This window comes from Penicillium angulare (genome assembly GCF_028827245.1).
Source record: "Penicillium angulare strain IBT 27051 chromosome Unknown utg000002l_segment0_segment0, whole genome shotgun sequence".
In the NCBI taxonomy this organism is placed as follows: domain Eukaryota; kingdom Fungi; phylum Ascomycota; class Eurotiomycetes; order Eurotiales; family Aspergillaceae; genus Penicillium; species Penicillium angulare.
In genome coordinates this window covers 2,152,688-2,173,685 of record NW_026623161.1, presented here as the reverse complement: position 1 = coordinate 2,173,685, position 20,998 = coordinate 2,152,688, and the positions used below count along the sequence as shown (strand labels likewise).

The 20,998-nt window shown below is 41.7% G+C and overlaps 5 protein-coding genes across 5 annotated transcripts; 3 read left to right on the top strand and 2 right to left on the bottom strand.

Moving 5' to 3' along the window:
- Nucleotides 1-1,355: 1,355 nt before the first annotated feature.
- N7478_002262 (uncharacterized protein) lies at nucleotides 1,356-1,782 on the top strand (the record flags this gene model as incomplete). Its single annotated transcript, XM_056918476.1, has 2 exons — nucleotides 1,356-1,367; nucleotides 1,414-1,782. 2 exons carry the CDS (start codon nucleotides 1,356-1,358, stop codon nucleotides 1,780-1,782), a joined length of 381 nt encoding a protein of 126 aa, XP_056784087.1.
- A 142-nt stretch (nucleotides 1,783-1,924) lies between these two features.
- Nucleotides 1,925-2,182, top strand: N7478_002261 (uncharacterized protein; the record flags this gene model as incomplete). The annotated part of the gene is made up of 1 exon (XM_056918475.1): nucleotides 1,925-2,182. The coding sequence occupies one exon, from the start codon at nucleotides 1,925-1,927 to the stop codon at nucleotides 2,180-2,182; it is 258 nt and encodes an 85-aa protein (XP_056784086.1).
- A 1,591-nt stretch (nucleotides 2,183-3,773) lies between these two features.
- N7478_002260 (uncharacterized protein) lies at nucleotides 3,774-4,579 on the top strand (the record flags this gene model as incomplete). The annotated part of the gene is made up of 2 exons (XM_056918474.1): nucleotides 3,774-3,926; nucleotides 3,986-4,579. 2 exons carry the CDS (start codon nucleotides 3,774-3,776, stop codon nucleotides 4,577-4,579), a joined length of 747 nt encoding a protein of 248 aa, XP_056784085.1.
- Nucleotides 4,580-5,409: 830 nt separating this feature from the next.
- Nucleotides 5,410-6,276, bottom strand: N7478_002259 (uncharacterized protein; the record flags this gene model as incomplete). The annotated part of the gene is made up of 1 exon (XM_056918473.1): nucleotides 5,410-6,276. The coding sequence occupies one exon, from the start codon at nucleotides 6,274-6,276 to the stop codon at nucleotides 5,410-5,412; it is 867 nt and encodes a 288-aa protein (XP_056784084.1).
- An 8,124-nt stretch (nucleotides 6,277-14,400) lies between these two features.
- On the bottom strand, nucleotides 14,401-16,481 carry N7478_002258 (uncharacterized protein; the record flags this gene model as incomplete). Its single annotated transcript, XM_056918472.1, has 2 exons — nucleotides 14,401-16,403; nucleotides 16,457-16,481. The coding sequence occupies 2 exons, from the start codon at nucleotides 16,479-16,481 to the stop codon at nucleotides 14,401-14,403; spliced, it is 2,028 nt and encodes a 675-aa protein (XP_056784083.1).
- Between the last annotated feature and the right edge of the window lie 4,517 nt (nucleotides 16,482-20,998).

Genomic DNA, 20,998 nt, shown 5'->3' with positions numbered 1-20,998 from the left:
ATTTTAATATGAAATCTACTTAGCTAATAGTTAATACAATAGTATAAATTATACTCCGAGAAATAAATCCTGGATAATGTAAGCGCAAATTAGCTCTATTCGAGTTCAGTTAGTAGCCACAAAAAAAGACCGAATAAGATGGTTAAGTAATAGTCGTATTTGAGCATTAAGAATAGGCTACCACCAATTGAGTCAGTTTCCTAGACTCATTTTTGTATGATATATTTTCTTCATCCTTTGGTACTACACCTGTAAGAAAGTCGATGTCGAATCAGGGAGAGAACTTAGCAATCACCAACTAGTAGTAGATACTTCTAGAAATAGTAAATATAGTAAAGAATACCTTAAGTATACTCCTAGCTATTTTGCCGCTTATCACAAGCTTTCTATTGCTTCTCTTAAACTACTCCAGTAGTAGTTAGGCTCTTATAGTAATCACTATTCTATTATATACTTATACATTACTTATAAAGCTACTAGTATATAGTATATATATCTGCGTATAGATATTAATCCTTTTCCATAAGTTAGTATTTTAATTGCTATAGGACCTTAAGTAAGATTACCCAATTACCCTACAGTACTAGTACAACTCAAATAACCGATCAGTAAACAATTATTACAGGCTTAAATTATATTATTCAAAAATAGCAGTTAACCGTTCTTAAAGGTATAAGAACAATACCTTCCTATTTACTAGTAGGTTTCGCCTCGTACGTACTAGATTTCACAGTATCCACTAGCACAAGCTCTAGATAGGCATCTAAAGAATACTCTTCCCAATCCTTAGACGGTTCTTCACCACACGAAAATAGCAAATAAAAGCTACTCTTATTAATATTAGTCAACGCAGTTAATAACTAAGTAATCCTAAGCGGCCCGCAACTAGACCCACAACTGGACCTACTTAATCAATCGTTTATCATCAGGCTACAAAACTACTCGTGAAACGAGCAACAAACGGGTTTACAAGGTACAAATCCATTCCTATCAGTGAGCAATTATTTTCAAGCTCTAGTGCCAGCCGTCCTAGCCCCATTTACTCAATTCAACGATTTTTGTCTTCTTGCGTCCTCTTCCCCTAGTATTGGTCTTCCTGTCAAGTAAAAGTAAGGCCACTATAGACCGTATCGCCTCAACGTCCTTCGCGAGAGGCAAATTCCGTTAGCAATAACGAAATATAATACGGGAGCCTCAATTCTCTATCAGCCCCGGCAAAATCTGCTTAAATAGAATACAAAGATCTGACCAAAGCTACGAAAAAGATTTGGCCTACAGTACCCCCGCCAAACAAAAAGAGATAGCTTATCACCGGCAAAGAGAGAAGTAAAGAGCTCCTCGCCATTATTATCAACATGGATACAGCAGTGAGTTCACCCTTTAATATCAATACCTCGTGCTCATCAAAAATAGGACGTTCTTCGAATGCTAGCAAGGCTTGATACGAGAACACTTCGAGCCGAACGAGCTCAGGCCAAGCTGGAAGAAAGTCTGGCGACTGCAGAGCAGACGTTGAAGCAAACGACCCTGGAACTAGACCAGGTCGCCCGGCTAGCGGAAATCTTTTACGAAAGTAGTCATAAGCTAGGAAATATGGTGGACCACTTGCTAAAGGAACGCGGGGTGTTGCAGAATGGCCAGCAGCCGGAGTCATTGAAAGCCATATTGGATGTTGTCCAAAAGGAGATAGATGAAAATGCCGAAAAGGGACCCGATAGCAACGATACTAGGAGTGAACCTACACCTCCTAGCGATTCTGCAGATCAGCAGGGGCCAGAGTAAGTAAGTTACTTGAATGTTTTATTTTCTTCACTCCTTCTTTGACGTCGGATATAAATATGAACGACACTGCATATATAATTAAACCTGCATGCCCGATACTTGAACGTACGGACCTCCACAAAAAATTTCAAACATAGATTCCATGGAAGACCCCAAACCTTCTTCTCGAACCCAGGGGCTAGCCTACGCACTAGCACGAGCGCTGGATTCTTGCTTGTCTGGTAACGCAAGAGGCGCGGAAGAGAGCTCTTGGGTTCTCGACTCTGACATTGAGAATGGACGCACGCGACGGTCAAGCGCTCCATCGCTAGAAGACTTTCGAACTCCGCGGACTAGTATTGACGAATCCGGAAATACTCAGATGCTAATCAAGCAAAAATATGATTCTAAGGAAGGCTAAATTGCAATTGTTGTGGAGCAGTTGAATCGTGAGATAAATCGGATAGTGCATAAACCTCCGTTGGGTAGCATCGAATTGTTACTCTTTTGATGCGTCTGACCTTGAAATACCTGTCCCTACATACAACACGAATCCGGAAAATAACCTTGCCTTCGAGCCAACGATATTCGTACTAGCAAAATAAATGTCGCTAATTGGATGATATGGGCAAGGCTACGAATTTACACGTATGAATGGAGCATTGAACATCTCAAGTGGTGCTGTGTTCCTTTTGATAGATTTATCGATATGTCCCTCGAGGCTCGTCTTCAGACTGAAAATACTTATAGAAACATGTCTCTTCCCACGGATTAGCTGACGTTGCAACTTCACAGTTCATGACGTCTGGAAAACTCCATGCTTTCGACCTGGTTATATCCTTGCCCTGATCCAGCTCGAAATTTGGACTGTTTTTTCTTGCTGTACCAAGACACACCAAGAACAACAAAGTGATGCCATACAATCTCCACAGCCTGAACCCTTGATATGAAAATGCTTCCTCATGTTTCTCCTCTGTACCATCAGTGGGACCCATTGAAGTCCACAACAACTCAGCAAGGTGTCAATGTAGGTAATTAATGGACTATTAAAATAGCTACAAAAGATACTACAAATAAATATAATCAACTACGGATTAATTGCAGATAAGATTCGGTGATCAAATTAGTTCTTCCAATATTTCTGAAGGTGGTCTTCGAGGACTTCCTGATTCTCTGCTCTTAAATAGGAGCCATCTGCCAATCTTCGCATCTGAACGTCATCTCCAGGGGTGCTTTTGGTGGCTGGATCGTCTCCGTTTGCGTGGCCATGGTAACAATACCGGCGGGCGTGGGGGAGGATGAGCCACCGCAGGATTTTAGCGAAAATACACTGAAATGACCTTTGCGAAGTTAAAAATTCCATTCCCACGCAACGTCAACGATGGCGGCGATCTCCAACTGGCGGAGAGTGTATCTGAGAGATGGGGTATCTGAGGCTGCACTTCGCATATCTGACTCAGCAGCACGGGATCCGCAAACAGGGCGTAATTTGTGTAGATCTGTATGTACAGGTTGGTGGAGTGGGAATGGGACCCAGCTTACTGCTGCGGAAAAGGAAGAGTTAAATCCTCATCTTTATGGGTATTTTTGATTTATGTAGTCGCCCTTAGATGCATTTCATTGATTCTCATCTTAGTACAGATCAGAAAGAAAAGGAACCATATCAGCCATTCATAGCAGCAGTAGCTAAGAAGGCATATTCCTATAAAGTTTCTATCGATTCCGAAGAAAGCTGTACGCATTAGTACGGAGATAGACCAAACGGGATCATTAAACAGTACTTGAGATGTGTTATTCTAAATACAGGATGATTTGCAAAATAAGGGGGTTGAGTGTGCTGATTCAGCAGTTTATGCCTAAGGAATGAAAAATGATGACGCTAGTAAAATAGACCTCCACTTTTCCGACAGTTTCCCTTAACGGTTATGTAATCGACTACACGTCATGGAAAGCTACTATGTCCGGCACCCTTCGATAGTCTTCGATCAACGCCCCTAGATGCCACTTATATCATGGCCATGGGCTATGGAGGGAGTGATTCAATTATTATCACTACCGCAATCTTTTTGAATATCTCGCTGGTCGCTGTCTCTCTTCGGTGTTTCGTTCGATTGAAAATAGTCAAGGCATTTGGGTATGATGATGCTTTGATGGTTGCAGCGATTGTAGGTTATAAAAGGGAATCTGGGCATTATCACTCTTATGTTTTCTAATAATAGTACAGATATTTAATATCGGATTTGCCACCTGTGGGATTGTGGGTGCCGTATATGGCATGGGGAAGACTCCAGCCTATCTAGCTCAGCACCGAGAGGACATACGACGTGGTTTGTTGGTAAGTGATTGCAGCTGTTCAAAGTTGAGATTCACTATTTACCTGGTGTCGTACGACAAGTTTTGGTGGTTAGGGCAGATCCTTTACGCATTTACAGTCACAATCGCCAGGATATCTATTGCCTTGACTATAATTCGACTTACGATTGGTCGTACTCACTTGGCTATTCTGTACGGAGTAATCATATTCTCAACTGCGGTCGGGACTGTTTTTCTATTCTTCTCCGTTTTCCAATGCCGTCCAGTTCCATACTATTGGAATCATTATCCGGAAACTGGGCATTGTCTCGACATCAACATCCTCCTCGGCATCGTGTATATGTACAGCGGAGTGACCGTCACATGCGATTTCATTCTTACAATTTTTCCCATATACTTAATCTGGAGGCTCCAAATGGATCGCCGAGCCAAGGTTGCTGTATCGGGGATATTAAGTATAGCCGGAATGTTCGTCTCATCTGCCTTTTCACAATCCAATTATTGACTTGACACACTTGTCAGAGCGAGTGCTGCCGTCATCGTGCGCATACCCTTTCTTCATTATGCGAAGGAACTGGACTTTCTTTGTAAGTGAAAAATGCCTCTTTTGGCTTCTGTTATTGAATGAAGGTACCAGATGCAACAACACAAATTTCAATATGGTCCAATGTCGAGGCCAGCCTAGGAGTTACTGCTGGGAGCCTTGTAACAATACGTCCGTTATTTCGAGTATTTGCAGGTCATACTTCTCTTAGTTGATCAATGTACTCCCAGATGCGAGACTTACTGTGGGAAAATTGCCGGTTCTACTGTCAGGCTGAAGTATGTGATTTCTCGGCTGGGATCCTCCATTCGGGAAGACGATCTCAAATTACAGTCCTAAAGGTTATGTGGATGAAACATGGGCTCTGGTTGAGTTCACGCAACGTCTCATCAGGTATACCATGAAAGTTATGTTCCGAGCTCTAAATTTCTCCCACTTAGTGTAATCGCTTTGGATGCTTTGACAGAATATGAGTTTGGCACGTCTGTACTTTTTGCCAAAAGCGCTCAATACTATTGGACTATAACTCAAAAATGGCGTACTATTGCTCATAACGATATTCACTCACTCATCAGGCTTGCCATAGTTCAAATGAATTTCTCGTACAGAATGCATCTAGGCTGCACTTTTGAGGGCGAATTGCGCTGGTGGCGGTAGGAAGAATCAACAAACCACGCGGAGTTGCACTGATCGCGACACAAATTGAGAGATGAAATATTTATTGCTTCCCTTCAGAAAGAATCATCCTTTGTGCTCAAATGACATTTACAAGATCTCTCTCCAATCGATACTCAACCAATCTTTTGATTACGATCAACCTTCAGACTATCCCGCTGACCCTCGCGGTAAGCATCACCATCTCGAATGGCTGCGGGTTTCCTGCGCTTAGAACGGCCTAGCTTGATACCTTGCTCGGCCAAATAATCAGTCGCAACCTGATCTGCTGTTTGCTGGAACTGAACAAGCTGCATGCTTGATTCCCACGGAGAGACATCAATGATAGACTGGGCATCAATCTCCAATTTCACGGGAACCTCTGGGGCAGCGCTGAGGTCTGGCTCTGTATCTGGCTCCTCCTTGAACTCCGGAATGTCGTCGAGATTAATAATCTCTGAATCTCGTTTCGTCAGTTTGTTGATGATTTCATCGTCATCGTCACATAAATCAATGACTTCAATATCTTTGGCACTAAAGTCCATCTGGAGGCCAAATTCGAGCTCAAACCCATCGTTCATGTCAAATTCACCATCAGAGCAGTTATCTACATCTTCCATTGACTCGTCTTCTTGGCAGAAGGGAGAGAGTCTGTCGGCCGAAGATGTGGACGGAGTAGGCATGAGAGATGGCGAAGGTTGACGAGGCTGTTCAACTTCTCCAATTTTCACAACAAAGTTCTCCAGTTCTTTGCGCTTTGCTGCTTGTAGCTCCTTGTTTTTCTCTCGGTTCGCCATAGCCACAAGGCCATCTGCGATGCCGAGACGATAACTGGTTGATGGCGAACCTCCTTTGTACTCACAAGCCCAGATCGAGATCTGATTATGGGTCATCTCGAATGCCCTTGCAGCAGCGACAGTATTCTGGGAAATACCATAGAAGGTCCATTCAATACGGCCAGAGAAATCAGCAGTATAGAGCTTACAATCGAAGAAGGTACACATGGCATGAAAATTTTGATCTTAGGTGCGCATTTGTAGAGTTCCTGGGACATCGCAAAAAGGCTAACCCCTCCCTATCGAAACCAATTTCTTATCTTTTATCTTGATTGGGAGATATTGGGGGGGTTTTTTTTTTCAGTCGTGTTTCTTTATCCTAAGATTTGGCTCATCAATATTGACGTACCTGGGGCCGAGAATTTCATTCGGAGCACTTGCCCTGACAATGATCACTGAGGTATGTACATGAGCTATTGACATTTTTGCAAGCTACTGTAATAGACCAAAATACAGGTCAAGGCAATACTACGTGTGCCTTCGCCTCTCTCATTTTGCTTCCAAACTCAATTTCTTACTTCGCTTGAGTGGTCTGTAACTAAATTCCTCACTGACGGGCATTAGGTTCCTTTTGGAAAATTTCAGAACGCTTCTTTGCATGGACGCGATCGAAGTAAGATTTATTCTGATTTCTTTCAACTTTTTCTTTGAATTTCCCAAGGTAAACTTGTTACTATTTGGTTCCGCTAGGTGACGAAAGGTATTCTATGTAGCAAGGGTAGAGCACAATGAACTCAATTGTCGAAAAAGATCCATAATTCCCCCTAATTTTGTTTCGTACATCTCAAAAACTTGAACATCACTTTTATTTGGATTAATCTCATAATAGAATCTCGCTTATATAAAACTGAGAAGTGAAGCTAGGTTCTGGTATTACGGTATTACATAGAATGTCGAACATGCGAACAGACCTAATCAAAGGGGAATCAACCTTATACATTTACCTTGAATATGCGGAGGATTTTGGGTATGAAAATGTAGCCAAACTTTTGAGAGAAAAATGGTCCCATTCACAAAATATGTGACATATGTATATTATCTATACATGTAGTAGTTTGGACAGTATTAAATTCATCCATCCTATGTAATACTATATACGCTTCCTTAGGATTGAGTTGGCCGACGATTATTTGTTTTATTTTGAGGTTCTGGCTTTATCCTTAAGTCGCTTAGGGCCAGCCCGTCGGGAATTTTATCCTGATTATTAGAGGCTCAAAGTACCGGAAATGAACTGGTTAACTCTGTGCTATTTTGCTAATAAGCAAAGTATTGCCCGAAAATTATTGGCTATATCTAATAGTGTAGTTTAATTTTAATAGTTCTAGATACTTCTTTATCTTTAGTGCTATTATCTAAGACTAGATGTTGAGAAATCTTAGCTGATATAGCCTGGTTGTTAGGAATCTACTCAACAATATTATTATTAATCTATATTTTTAGATCGTTTTCTTTAACTTAGAATAGCTTGACTTTAAGATCTAGACTAAAATTTTGCTTTTGTGAAATTTTTATCTTTAAGTTTTATATAGTGCGTTCTATTAAAAATAATATAGTATAGAAATTATCTAGTCTCTCTTTATTATTCTAAAAGCAGATATAGAAATATATTATTAGTTTCTTAGTGAGAAGTAGCTTAAGTATTAGGATAGAGAAACTTATATTTATCTCTAGATTCTAACTTCTTATCTATATCTTTATTTTTTGTAGGAACTAAGTGATCTGTAGGGATCTTTTATTTTGTAAATATATATTTAGAGGGAATATTGCTTCTAGTAGGGCTTTTATCCTTAACTAATAAGATATTATATATAGTAATCTTCCCTATAGATTTAGGTATATAGTGATTTGTTAGACTTTGTGTTAGATCCCTAGATCTATTGTCTAATATAGAGGATAATATTAAATTATTAAGAGCTGGTTAGGGTATAGAGGGTAGAACCTATATTCCTTTATCTAATAGTTTAATTAGGAATAAATCAGGGTTATTCTTAATATTGTTAGGTAGATAGAATTTATTAATAGAACGATTAGATAAGAATACCCTATGTATTTCTACTAACTCTGTATCTAAATTGTTTTGTAGGTATGCTATTTATTTATCTTTAGTATCTATATTATTTATATTAATAATAGACTAATTGCTATATTTTTGCTTACTAAGATTCTTATCTCTACTTAAAGCTTTAAGATAGTCTATCTTATGTCTCTTAATTACTCTTTTAAGTTAAGAAATATTAGTAAATATTTTGCGTTCTACCCTGTGGTTGCGGAATATTTTTATTTTATAGTAATTGAGCTTAGGGATACCTAGAGTAATAGTTTTTGTTTTAGTAAAAAGTCTTAGAGGAGATCTTTTAACTCCTTTAGAATAGTTGAAATCTATTAAGAGAAAGTTGAATCGGATCCTAAGTGTATAAGTTGATATACTTAATATATTTATAAATTATTTAATAGTAAACTTATCTAGGGAAGCTTTTTCTATATAGAAGTTATAGGATTAACCTTTATACTAATCTAGATTAATAAGCTTTACTATATTTAAATTATGGCTTTTATATAATATATTATATATCGAGCTAGCCTTCTAGAGGCTCTAATAAGAGTTGGGATTTAATATATACTTTATTATATTAAAGGTAATATGAATTAAGGTTTGGTAATGTATTAGTCTGGTCTACGCTAGAAGGAACTTTGAATTAATAATAGATAAGGAGTATATTTAATCCTTATTTAAGTAAGTTATAGGAATATTATTAGGATTTTGGATTATTACAGTTAGTATATTAAATAAGACTTAATATTGGAAACTATAAGCTTATGAATTAGAGGTTTTATAATATAAAAATCTAATATAAGAGTATACTTAGTATTGTTACTAACTATTAATTTCTTAACTTCTAGGAAGCTCTTCCTATCTATAACCCTAGATATAGTCTATATATTAAGAGCTAGATTTCCGATAGATAATTCCCTACTAGATCTATTATATATACTATCTACTCTATTAGGCTAAACGAGAGTATTAGGTTAGTATATAGATAGTGGGCTTCTATAAGAGATATCTTAAGCTATTAGTATAAGATATTATAGATTGAATAGATCAGTGGCTTTTAGAAACTTATTTTTATATAATAGAGTAACTATACTTATGTACTGATCTAGAAATATCTTAGGTATTAATAGCTTAGATTATAGGGTTAGAGTATATAAATCTCTAGTTAAGTTATAGAGCCCTATATTAAAGGTATTTAAACTTTTATTATAGTTTTAATTTATACTTAAATAGGGAAGAGACTAGTTATTTAGAAAGGAGGTAAAATAGAGTTTGGGTGTTACTTAAATAGTATTATATTGTAAGTCTTTAGGATTAATAGGTCTATATAGCTATAGTAGGGGAGATATTAGTCTATAGCTATAACTAAAATTTACGATAGATAGTAGATATAAAGTAATAAAAGTTAAGACTAAGAATAGAATAAAGGATATATACACCAATCAGGTATATTTAATTTAGAGGTACTTTTTATAATATTAGAGAAATTTACTTAGAATTTTTTGATTAACCCTATATCTAGTTTCCGGTTATTGTTTCTAGGTAGAAGCAGTATAGTTAGAATACTTAGTCAGTCGTATCTAGTGTAAGTAATAAGAATACCTATTGTTAAATATAATACCACGCTGGTGACCTTGTATAGTATATCGAAGATAGCTAAAGGTATAGTCCGGAAAAAGTAAGCGCGGAGCTCTTAAGTCGTGAGCCGAGAAAGTTATAAGGGGCACGAACGGTTAGCCGCTCGGTTTAGATAGCCTTTCTTAATCGGAGATTTTGATTATGTAGTGGGGAGGTACGACCAGCCAATCAGATATACGGACATACAGCGATGTTAGAGCGGTGAATATTCTGCTGTCTACATTTGTATTGTCGGCTTGTATATATCACTGCTCGCCGTAGATAGCTTCAATATTTCATTACTATAGCCCGCAGTTTATATCTATTTCTACCGCACTTAATAACTACCACAAGGATAATAAACGCCCTTAGGACCACTGGCATGCTGACCGGGCTTACGTTCTAGATGGGCGATGATAAGTAGATACAAAGCCTAGCGGGTACTATATCGACCATCGACGTATAATAGGTTTCCTAGATCGGCTGGGTATATGAGGACCTGTACAATAGCACGTAGGTTATTCCTACCCTAAGCTAGTAAAACATTATAGCCCAACACATCTCCTGGAGGCAGCTGTTGGTTTCCTGGGCTCAGATGTGGTATTCCGAGTTAGAACAATGACGCCGCTCACGTTTTGAGGGTAGGGTAGAGATAAACGGCCCCGGTGGAGAAGTTGAATGCCGAGTCCAGAATAAATCACCCTCAAAAGATAAAAGGGCATCAATTTTGAAGCATTCAGCAGCGCGGTCTATGGCCACCACAAGGATTTTGACCGACTTTTTCTGCGCTTGATAGAAGCATAGAACAAGTATAAGCTTAGAGTAAATGCATTGCAATGTTCCCAAGGGCCTCATAATTTCCGTGTGAGCTCCTGAGACATTCTATTGCTCCAAGGTGTTCAATCTCAACCATGCTATTTGAAAGGGTGCCTTGGCGCTATTTCTTAGCTGAGATGATATTGTAAGGTGACTTACTTTGGCCCCACGTATGGAATGCGCGTATAGCCTGAAGGATGAACATTTCGCGTCTAGGTGGCCGAAATTTCGTATCAGGCCTACGCTGCTTGTTGAAAAGCCACTGTAAGGGAGTCTGACGATTGAGGTCCATAGCGGCCTTGGCACAAGTGGATGCGTTGGCCTGATGTTTGAAAGCTGTGGTGGGATGGTTGTAGCCTTCGGCACCAAGCCTTACAGCATGTGCTTTGGGGCCGAATCCTTCTGGCTGTAGACCTAGGTCCACAGCTCGAGGTCTACCAAGGACACAGGGAGCCGACAGTAGGAAAGCTACGGCTTATTGTTTGTTACATTGAACCCTTCAAATGAGAATAACGAGTCGCTCGGAGCAGACCCGGTCTGTAAGTACAATGGAATTTCAGATCAATTGTGCGGTAAAGGGCCCGATCTATGGATGAGTTCCTTTTGTTATGTATAGTATATAGAGAGCCAACACAAAGGTCAATGTGATTAGGTAGCCACGAGTGATGTCGTTATTGTAGTAGAATAAGGTTATGCGAAGCAATAGAATGCTAGGCTATTTAGGTATCAAGGGACGAGCCAACGCCGAGCTTAGTTGGAGCTATCAGGTGTGATACGATCAATCAAAGGGTCTGATCGAAGCTTTTGGAGGACTGATTCTGTTATACAGGCTCTGGAACGCAAATTAGGGTAATATCCAACGAAACGTTTTAGTAGACAGAACACATACGTGAATCCTCTAGCGATCATGTCTGGAAACCTGTTGAGTTGAGCACCCGTACTTGATTGGTGGTTGACAGATAGCCCCTTGGGGCCGCTTTTCCCTGCCGACAAAATTCGAAAACACAACTTTTTGTACGAGGAAACCTCGACCCCGTGACTGATTCATGATGGCTTATAGAATCATGCGCTGTAGTTCTGCGGAATTTGATGTATTTTGGCGCATCTTGACATTTCCTCCCTATTACATGAACCTTATTGATCAAAAAATCACGATGTCATGACAGTGGGCCTTGGAGTCTCCTCCATGAACAAGGAGTTAATCAAGGCAATGAGACGCGTCAGTGCGGTTGCATCTTTAGTGTGGTCAAGCTCCTTCCGTCTGCCTAGCTATATGCAGTTAGTATCTAGAAAATTGGTTTCGGGGAAATCACAGGATGATCCCCGCCGCCGCAAGCTTACTTTTTGGTTCACCTCTCAGACCCTCAAATTGCTGGGTTGGGCTTTTTGAGAATGATTTCTTTGCCACTGTGCCTCAGGCGATCAGGAACGGGATCTGCGCCGTTTGAGATCCACCATGATGGCTCGATGGGTGCGGGTGAGCACACTTCTTTATCGCGTAGGTCAATGACGCCAACTGGCATATGGCTATATTCGTATACGGCGCCATAAATGGTCATCGCAATCGGAGAGGGGAACCCTGTCAAAAGATTTGCGCAGTCACTGCGCCAAATGATTGAGGGGGCAGCTATCTCATAACAAGAAAGATCATTGGTTGTCAGTTCGTGCCGTCCCAGATTGGACCCGTGGCTCGTGGAAGAAACCCAATCCATTCATGAAACTAGCATAGAGGAAATCCGAGGCTGCACATGAAGATTATTGTCCCTGGCTCGAGTTGCCGTGAGAACGACTAAGAACCAGAAGTCAGCGAAGGCTCTGATGATATAGTTATGATAGCCTTACCTTACTCACAATGTACAAGTATTCTGTCCATTGTGGGACTCAACTCACTGTAAGCTAAGCCCTTGGAAACAAAGCACCGCTTTGTTATTCGCCAGTGGATATCGGCCGGGGTGGGGTGGAGACGCATCTGCCGGGTGGTTAGGACCCTCTGTCCGATATTTGTGGGCAAGACAACGCTGCCATTGATGTTCTCTACAACAAGAAATTCTGGCGAAGAACAGGGTATTTATATACATGGGACCTTGATGTATCTTCAACTGTCTTCACGTTTAGCAGGCACTGGCGGAATGTGAATCACATTACAGAGGTTCCTTCCACTGATTAAAGCGACTGTGGTAGAAGACAGTTGGTCTATGCCAGCAACTCTATATGCCCTGTATTTTATATTTTATGCGGCCATCAGTTTTCTTCCATAACTACGAAGAAGAATCTTATCCCGCAACAGATTGGACGCCAGGTAAAAAAAGCTGGTGGATCGACTGGGCCTTGTCTACCTCACAAAGTTGAGCCACTGTGAAGAGCCGTTTCGCATAAGTCATATACATCCATTTTGTTTTAGAGTTGATTCTCATTGCCTTTTCCTTGATTACAGTACCTCCTACAATCCAAAAATAAGTCCCTAGACCTACGCTACCGCATAAGCGGTTGTTCGGAAGAACAGCATCTACGACTCGGCGATGCGTTCAATTTGACTCCAGAGAAGGGACATCCGCTTTAGCAACCGCCACATCGGGCTTCCGATAATCTGCCTTCATTTGCGAGTGCTGATCTTATCTTCAGATATGGACCCGATGGCCAAAGCGGTTTCTCAGTTGGTTAGGACCCTGGGATCCGGTTGTCCAACGGGCCCGCAAAATTTGACTGCAATTTCATAATGCCCTTTGTCTATGCGATGGGCGTAAAAACGCTGCACCATGCATGGCCCAGCAGGTTCGAGGCGCTGTTGGCCATTGGAATTCGGTTGTCTCGTTTTTACGTCCTTCTAATCGACTGTTACTTCGCCTGGCCGTCAGAGCAGTCAAGCTATAAGAACGAGAAATCCTGCATTCACTGGTAGGCAAATTTCCCTCCAAATCATGTTTTCAGGAAACGGAGGCCATAAACGACCTTGTACGGTGTGGGTGGATGACAATCCGTGGGACAGATCGCTAGGCTTATCGTGCCCATCCACGCTGAGACCCGCGTCCGATGCATGCGACACCAATGCTGCCCCTGCCGCTACGATCCCCGATCCTTCCACGCAAGCACATCTCGAACCAACGAAGCTTTCGTTGGAAATGCTTGTAACCGTGGTCAACAAGACTGCTTTTCACAGAATCGAGTCTTTCTCTGCTCGTTCGTAAACAAAGAATCTGGTAGTCCAATATGACACGAGTTGTGGAGTCCCTCAATAGGTTGGCGGGAATCCTCACTCACCAACTCAACATGATCGCCCTGGCTCGAAAGAGATGCCTGGGCGTGGCTTCAATTTATCTCGGGATTTGGGATCTAATGAAGGGTCTGATCGCGGGTCTTTATTGCTAGGGGAAATTGAGTCGAAATATTCTGCATCTAAAACCCGGTGTCATGTTCGCAGATGGTGACATTCGTAGTAATCTGAGAAATATATCTCTGACTGCCCTGGTTTTGCCACGGCATTTTCTGTAAAGATGCCAAAAATAAGGATCTTCATTAAGCCCGTTAATTAGGACATTCGACTTACAGTAGCTTGCAAAATCGCCTTGCGTTTTGCTTTCACTCTTTCTTTGTCAATCTCCACTGCCAAGATTCCCCTAACCGTATACGGTTAGTATACTATCTATTTCTGTATCGATATATTACATGGTATTGAAACAGGCCGTCACGTTGTTTGTTTCAGGGTTACTCAAATCACTACTGTTGTATTATTTAATGTGTGTGCTGACACAAGGTATAGATAACAACAAGATAATGCTGTTTGACGAGAACTTGAACAGCAAAGTTGTTCAGGGAAGAGCTTTGGTCGACTGGTTTGCGCCTTGAAGCGCACGCTGAGACGCTAGTCGATCAGGATGTTCTTCATCAAGTGTTCTCTCTTCCACCTTGACCATGTGCTCAAGTAGCTCTACAGCCTGCTTGATCTGCCCGTTGGATTGATACGCCCGTGCGAGTTCGTGCTGAGACGCTAGTCGCGCGGGATGTTCTTCATCAAGTGTTCTCTCTTGCACCACAACCACATACTCAAGTAGCTCCACGGCCTGCTTGATCTGCCCATTGGATTGATATACCCGTGCGAGTTCGTGCTGAGATGCCAGTCGATCAGGATGTTCTTCATCGAGAGTTCTCTCTCGTATCTCGACTACATGCTCAAGTAGCTCTACTACTTGCTTGATCTGCCCGTTGGATTGATACGCCCGTGCGAGTTCGTGCTGAGACGCTAGTCGCGCGGGATGTTCTTCATCAAGTGTTCTCTCTTGCACCACAACCACATACTCAAGTAGCTCCACGGCCTGCTTGATCTGCCCATTGGATTGATATACCCGTGCGAGTTCGTGCTGAGATGCCAGTCGATCAGGATGTTCTTTATCGAGCGTTCTCTCTCGTACGTCAACTACATGCTCAAGTAGCTCCACTGCTTGCTTAAACTGCCCGTTAGATTGGTATGCCCGTGCGAGTTCGTGCTGAGATGCCAGTCGATCACATTGTTCTTCATCATAGTGGCTTTCATTCCATGCACACACATTTCCCAAAATAGTAACTGCTTCTTTCGCTCGGCCGTCGGCTAGAATGCATTTCCCAACTTTGGAAAGTAAGGTATACCTCTCACCCATATCTTGACTTTCCTCTCTTCTGAGAATTTCAAGAGCATGTGGTAAGTATATTCTCCATGTGTCACGATTTGTGTATTCATCAGATGGAAAACGCTTGTCCATATATTGCGTTAAGATCGCGATAATCTGTTTTGTCTTTCGTGCGTCTGTTATCCACATTCGGGTTGATAGCTGTACCAGGCTATGTACATCAAACATATTTTCATTATCCCTCCTGGTGAGAAATCCATAGCTACACAGTGTACCAATTGAAAACTCCATCTCCTCTTCTGAATCAAGGGTGGGGAGAATCGATCGCGGGATTCCCTTTGGCTCAAGGTAAGCTATAAATCCTAATAAATCAGCAGCAGATGGATCAGAGAACTGAATCTGATTAAAGGAGATAAGCCATGTGGTGGCCACCGCGTTTGCCAGTCTACGATAGCGAGTGCTATCGTGGAACTCCCTGCTCGCTAGACGCATCCGATCTTTTTCGGTTTTATGCATAAGCTGAAGATATTGTGTGGCTGTTCCACTATTTCGACAAATGTAGTAAGCTGCCTGTACAATAGCTAGGGGTAGGAAGTTTAGCTCCTCTAATAATTGTATAGTGGAGTTATGGTCACAAAGCGAGTCTTCTCCTACAATCTTAGTAAGAAAAGCAATCCCTTCCTCCGTTGTCATCTTTTGGAGCTCAACTATGTCCCTTCCTGCGAATGACAGTGCCACCTCGCGGGAACGAGTAGTGAGCAAAGTGACGCCGTTGTTACTAGCAGGGAAGTACTGATCAAGCTTATCGAAAAGCAAGTCCACGTCATCGGCATTATCGACAATGAAAAGCCACCTTCCAGCTTTATTAGAGTTTAGCTGTCGCTGTACTGATTCCATCGCACTTTCACCGTCTGCATTCTGAGGGATTTGCAGCTCTTTCGCGATTTGCGAACAAGCCTGCTCAAAACTCTCGAGACTCAGGGCAGGAGCCCAGAAAATTGAGCAGTCTGGTATATGCTCCCTCACCCAGCGGGCAAGCTGAAGAGTAACTTGGGTTTTGCCGATGCCACCTAGTCCAAATAGCGCTAGTTTTTTCGTATTCGGTTCCAGAAATAGCTTCTCCTTAAGCTCATCCAGCGTGGATTCACGACCAGTAAAGTGTCGATTTTCCAAAGGCGGAATGACATAGCGGACTGCAAACTGATCATCTTGGAGAGTATTAGGGTATCTAATATCGTACTTGGGGCTTCTATTGACCTACGAGGCTGATTTTCTGTCTCGTTCATTCCTGTAATAGGCGCGTGGAAGTGGTAAGTGACAGGGCCGTGGCTCACGCCTATTTGGGCCCCCAAATTTGAACTCCCAAAAGATATTGCGGACGTCATGCTCGCTACGTGGATCGGCTTTCAATTCTTCAATGGGCATATGGAAAAGCAATGTCTGGCATAAGCTGCCGCTGCCGCCGCCACGAATGCAAGAATGAATGGGCAGGAATAGAAGTATATCGCTTGGCTTCATAAGTGTCCGTAGCCTGTAGACTCGGCCATTCAACAGAATCAGGGACGGGGAGGGGTAACGATGGATGAATGCGGCCGCAGAGACACCTTGCCATCAGCCTAAGGCATGAGGAGTGATGGGGTGTATGGCCTAAGCACCGGCCCGCATCAACGAATGAGCTAGGTCTAACCCATTACGGTTAGTGTGGCCTTGGCAACTGCATTTAGAAAACAAAGAAAGTGTAAAAGCGAAAGGCGATTTTGCAAGCTACTGTATTCGCTAAGAAGATTAGTGATAGTTGCCCTTTCGGCTCAGCCGCCGGGCGTTAATGAATTGTTTGTTTGTTTGTATTCGCTAAGCCTAGTAGATACATCTTAGAAATCCTAACATATACATATTCAAGCAATTAAGAGGACATACACTTATATACATGTACATATTCATATTGTGACAAAGGCTGGTACCGACCCACAAGCTCCACACCCTCATTGGACGCGACTTCTATATCCGCAAAGCCGCCGCGCTCAACAAAGCAAACAGACAAACAAACAAACTGTCGGAACAGCAGCAATGGATCTCGGAAGAAGGAAATACTATAGATCCGAAGTATTAGTCATTATTTTTGCCCACCTAAATTGCTACGGGCTTGCTATACACAAATCAGACACGTTGACATTCTATTGGTGCATCCATGTTCTCCACTCAGTAATTCCGACACAAACAGCCTCGTCATCGCTGACCAACGGGTTGTTGTGCAGCCGCGTAAACGTCCGACTCAGACAAGTTACCCTACCGCGATGTAATTTCTGGTCGCGTAAAAGCCAAGGCTAACGGTTCATGTGCCTGTCTTGCTTCATAATAACTCTACGGCCTCTGTTACTCCCAACGTAAGATCTCCTGGCTCGGTATTTCCTTTAGATGTAACGCCCGTATCCTATCGATAATATACCTGTAATAGCTCCATGGTTGTGGCAATGCACTTCCTTACTCAGGCTAAATCACTCTCTAACTGCGCAACCCAGGACACAGCAGTAGTGATCTCCTTTTAAAGCTTGTCGATCCTGACTTGTAAGCTAACTTTTTCACTATAATACTCCTCTAGATCAGCGCGAGCGCAATCCAGGTCAAGGTAAAGATTATACTTAGCGCTTTCCAGATCATAAATCTTTGCCGTAAAGGAACCGCTATCTCTAGAGCCCTTGGGTGTCTGCTGGCCCTATAAGCACTTTTAAAACCCTAATAACCGATAAGTAAGTAATTAAGACCTACCGGTGAGAGATTATACAGATCCGGCTGAACTTCCTACGGCAGCAAGACGGCTTCGAGCGAACGCCCAATTTCCTTGTAGATTATCTAATAAAACTGTATATTACCGTTACTTAGACTTGTATCCAATAAGTAAGCTTTCTCTGGTGTTATGGACTAGGTATATCTATCTTCGGGCTGTGGCTTCAGGCGAATCTCACCGGGGGCGATAATAAGGCCTAATTACTTATCTAGAAACGTTAGGACCGAAATTGTATTAGATAGAATTGAATTAATGAACCGATATGGGCTGTAAGGGCCTCCCGGTATTGTTTTCGCAATAGGGTATGTTTGTTATTACTTATTTGAGGTATGATTGTGTTATATACGAACTTTATAAGTAGATTTGAGCTAGAAGGCCATTCTTTATAAAAGATATGCTCTACCTTTAGAAATTATAGCGGAATATCTTAACTATTCTCTATAGGTTAGAGGACCTGTTGAATAACTGTATATCTGCTAGATAGATCTAAACCTATATGAAGTGGGATTGGATGGTATATCGACGTTTATTAGCTTTTTATTCTTGGTGAATGCTTTTGACCACCGTTTAAATATCTGTTATATATATAAAATAACTCGTAAAGTATTGTTCTCTGACTAGGATAGTGAATTAATAGTCAAGTAGACAAAGAGCAGGGTCTGCCGACAGTACCTCTAGAATCGCTAGACTTCCTAAACAAATTCAGGTTCGAGCAGGAAAATATTATCGCATTCAATAGTAACTACCGCTATTACATAATATTTCACAGTTGCCATTCAGAGGAAGACTCTTCTTCCACAATATCCTTATATATCGCTAGCAAGAATAATTAATAGCGAATGATTGCAGCCTTCATTATAATCGCGGTACAAATACTTCTGTTTGTATACGGGGATTGATCCATGACTCTAAGTTTCTTAAATCTATAAAATGGCTTATCCTTACTGCAGATCAGGCTGCCGAAGTGCGTAAGCTGCATCTGATACGATACTGTTACTAGCTGATGTCTCCAAGCCCTGCCGGTCTCGTAAGAGCCAACCTACTAACCGCCTCTCTACGAACAAGTAGCCGGGCGAGTATCAGAAGCCTATCCTGCAACTCCATTTCCGCTAAGAGTATTACTCTCTTAAAGGCTAAACACCATTGCGTACGAAGGAAGGCATCGGGAAATCTCAACGAGCGTGGGTCACACTTGAACAAGAAATTGTGCGAAAGAACTGGATGCGGCGACTACGTCCTATGGCGCACCGATGGTAATACTGGGAGCTAGGGCAATAGTGATTTAACTAGGGATCACTACTAGCACAACAGCATTAAGACAGAGGTCTTTCTCGATAGACTAAGAGATAGTATTGAATAACTTCTTTATTATGTACCAAGATCAGATTTTCCGACGTAGATTTCCAACGATACTCGTAGGAGCCCAACTCGATCGCAGTAAGGTAAAATATAGCATTTAGACTTCCAATATTTCAGCGTGAGAGCAAAGATTTCATTCAAACATAGGCTCATTCAGTACTGATGTAAACTCATATTCATGATTAAGGGCCTTTATAGTAGCATCTTTGAACGCTACGATATAAAAGATAGAATGCAAAAAACTGGTTATTATATTGCGGTAGGCTCTTATCGTTTGTTATAGTACTAAGTACTAGCAAACCCACAAGAATAGCAGGAAACAAATTAATCACTCAACTAGGGCCTTGTAGACCATCCAACAACCGCTGTCGACCGTAAATTCTCTTTTCTTAGCGGTATTTTTCGAAGCAACAGATGAAGGACCGAATGAATTAAGGCGTCTCTTACTGTAGACCTCTATGGTACTCTAGTTTGTTGTAATAATCTCCTCAGTTAGGAGAAGTACAATATAATTAACTCTTGGGCTAAGAAAAGTATAAGACTTTAGTAGTCCTCTAGAAGACACTTGTATCATTACAATCATTGATCATCATGGACGAACAGATAAAGCCAGTCTCACTATTGTAAGAATCTTCTACAGCAATACTGGTACCTGACGAGACTGAGCCGGCGTACAGTTCACCCTTATAGATAGTAAGTCTCCTACTTGATCACAGGATGCCGCTAATGTATTATTAGATTATTGATGAAGGGGATGTTTTGACTGTGGACCCCTTTAGACCAATTTTAGAGATACTAGAGCAACTCGAATGAGCCGATCCCAAGCTCGCTTCTTAGAAGGTATGTCTATTAGGACTTTTTCGACGAGTATAGGAGTCCGGCTTATCAAAGTATATGGAGACCGTATGACTTGAAAGTGCGAACCAGGTACTTCGGGCCGAAAATACTGAGCTTCACAACGAAGGGAACTATCTCAGCCGTCGCCAGAACGACTAGGTAGCTCATCTACATGTATTCGAATAAGGGCTTAAGAGAACTTGCTATAGCCTTCTGAGCGTACTCGAAGAGTGGAACATTTACTCGGCAGTAGAGCTGAGCGGTTTGACCGATGGGGTTTCGAAGCACCGTTAGGGAGCGCAAAGACATTTCGCATTCGTTAAGGGGGCTGGAAATGGGCAGGAGTGTGGTATGACTGTGAAATATGGACCATATCTTCCCCTGTCCAGTGTTCAATACGAATATCAATCTACTTTTCTCCCTGGATCTTTCTATGAACTAGCAATCGATATACACCGAAAAAGCAGGCCAGTACTTGAGGATATACGATTGTAGACACAAATACTCAGCGAGGTAAACGCATTTCATAAAATATAGAGGTACAAATAGGTTCGAAAGCTATTTTACGGGATATAGTTCTTGGAACTGTACTTTAGGCAATCGTGCGTCTATAGTGGGAATAGCTACTCACATACTGGTGTACTGCTAAATAGTAAATGAGCGAAGGCGGCAATTTCATAAAGCGAGAAGCTAGATGAAGCTTTAAGAAGCGTATTAGAAATACTGGGTGGCTCAAAAAAGAGGCGAGGTAGATCAGATACCGTCTCAGGGTGAGGTCGACCTAGGCCATATTGAACTTCGCCGAGGCGTTACAGTAGTTTA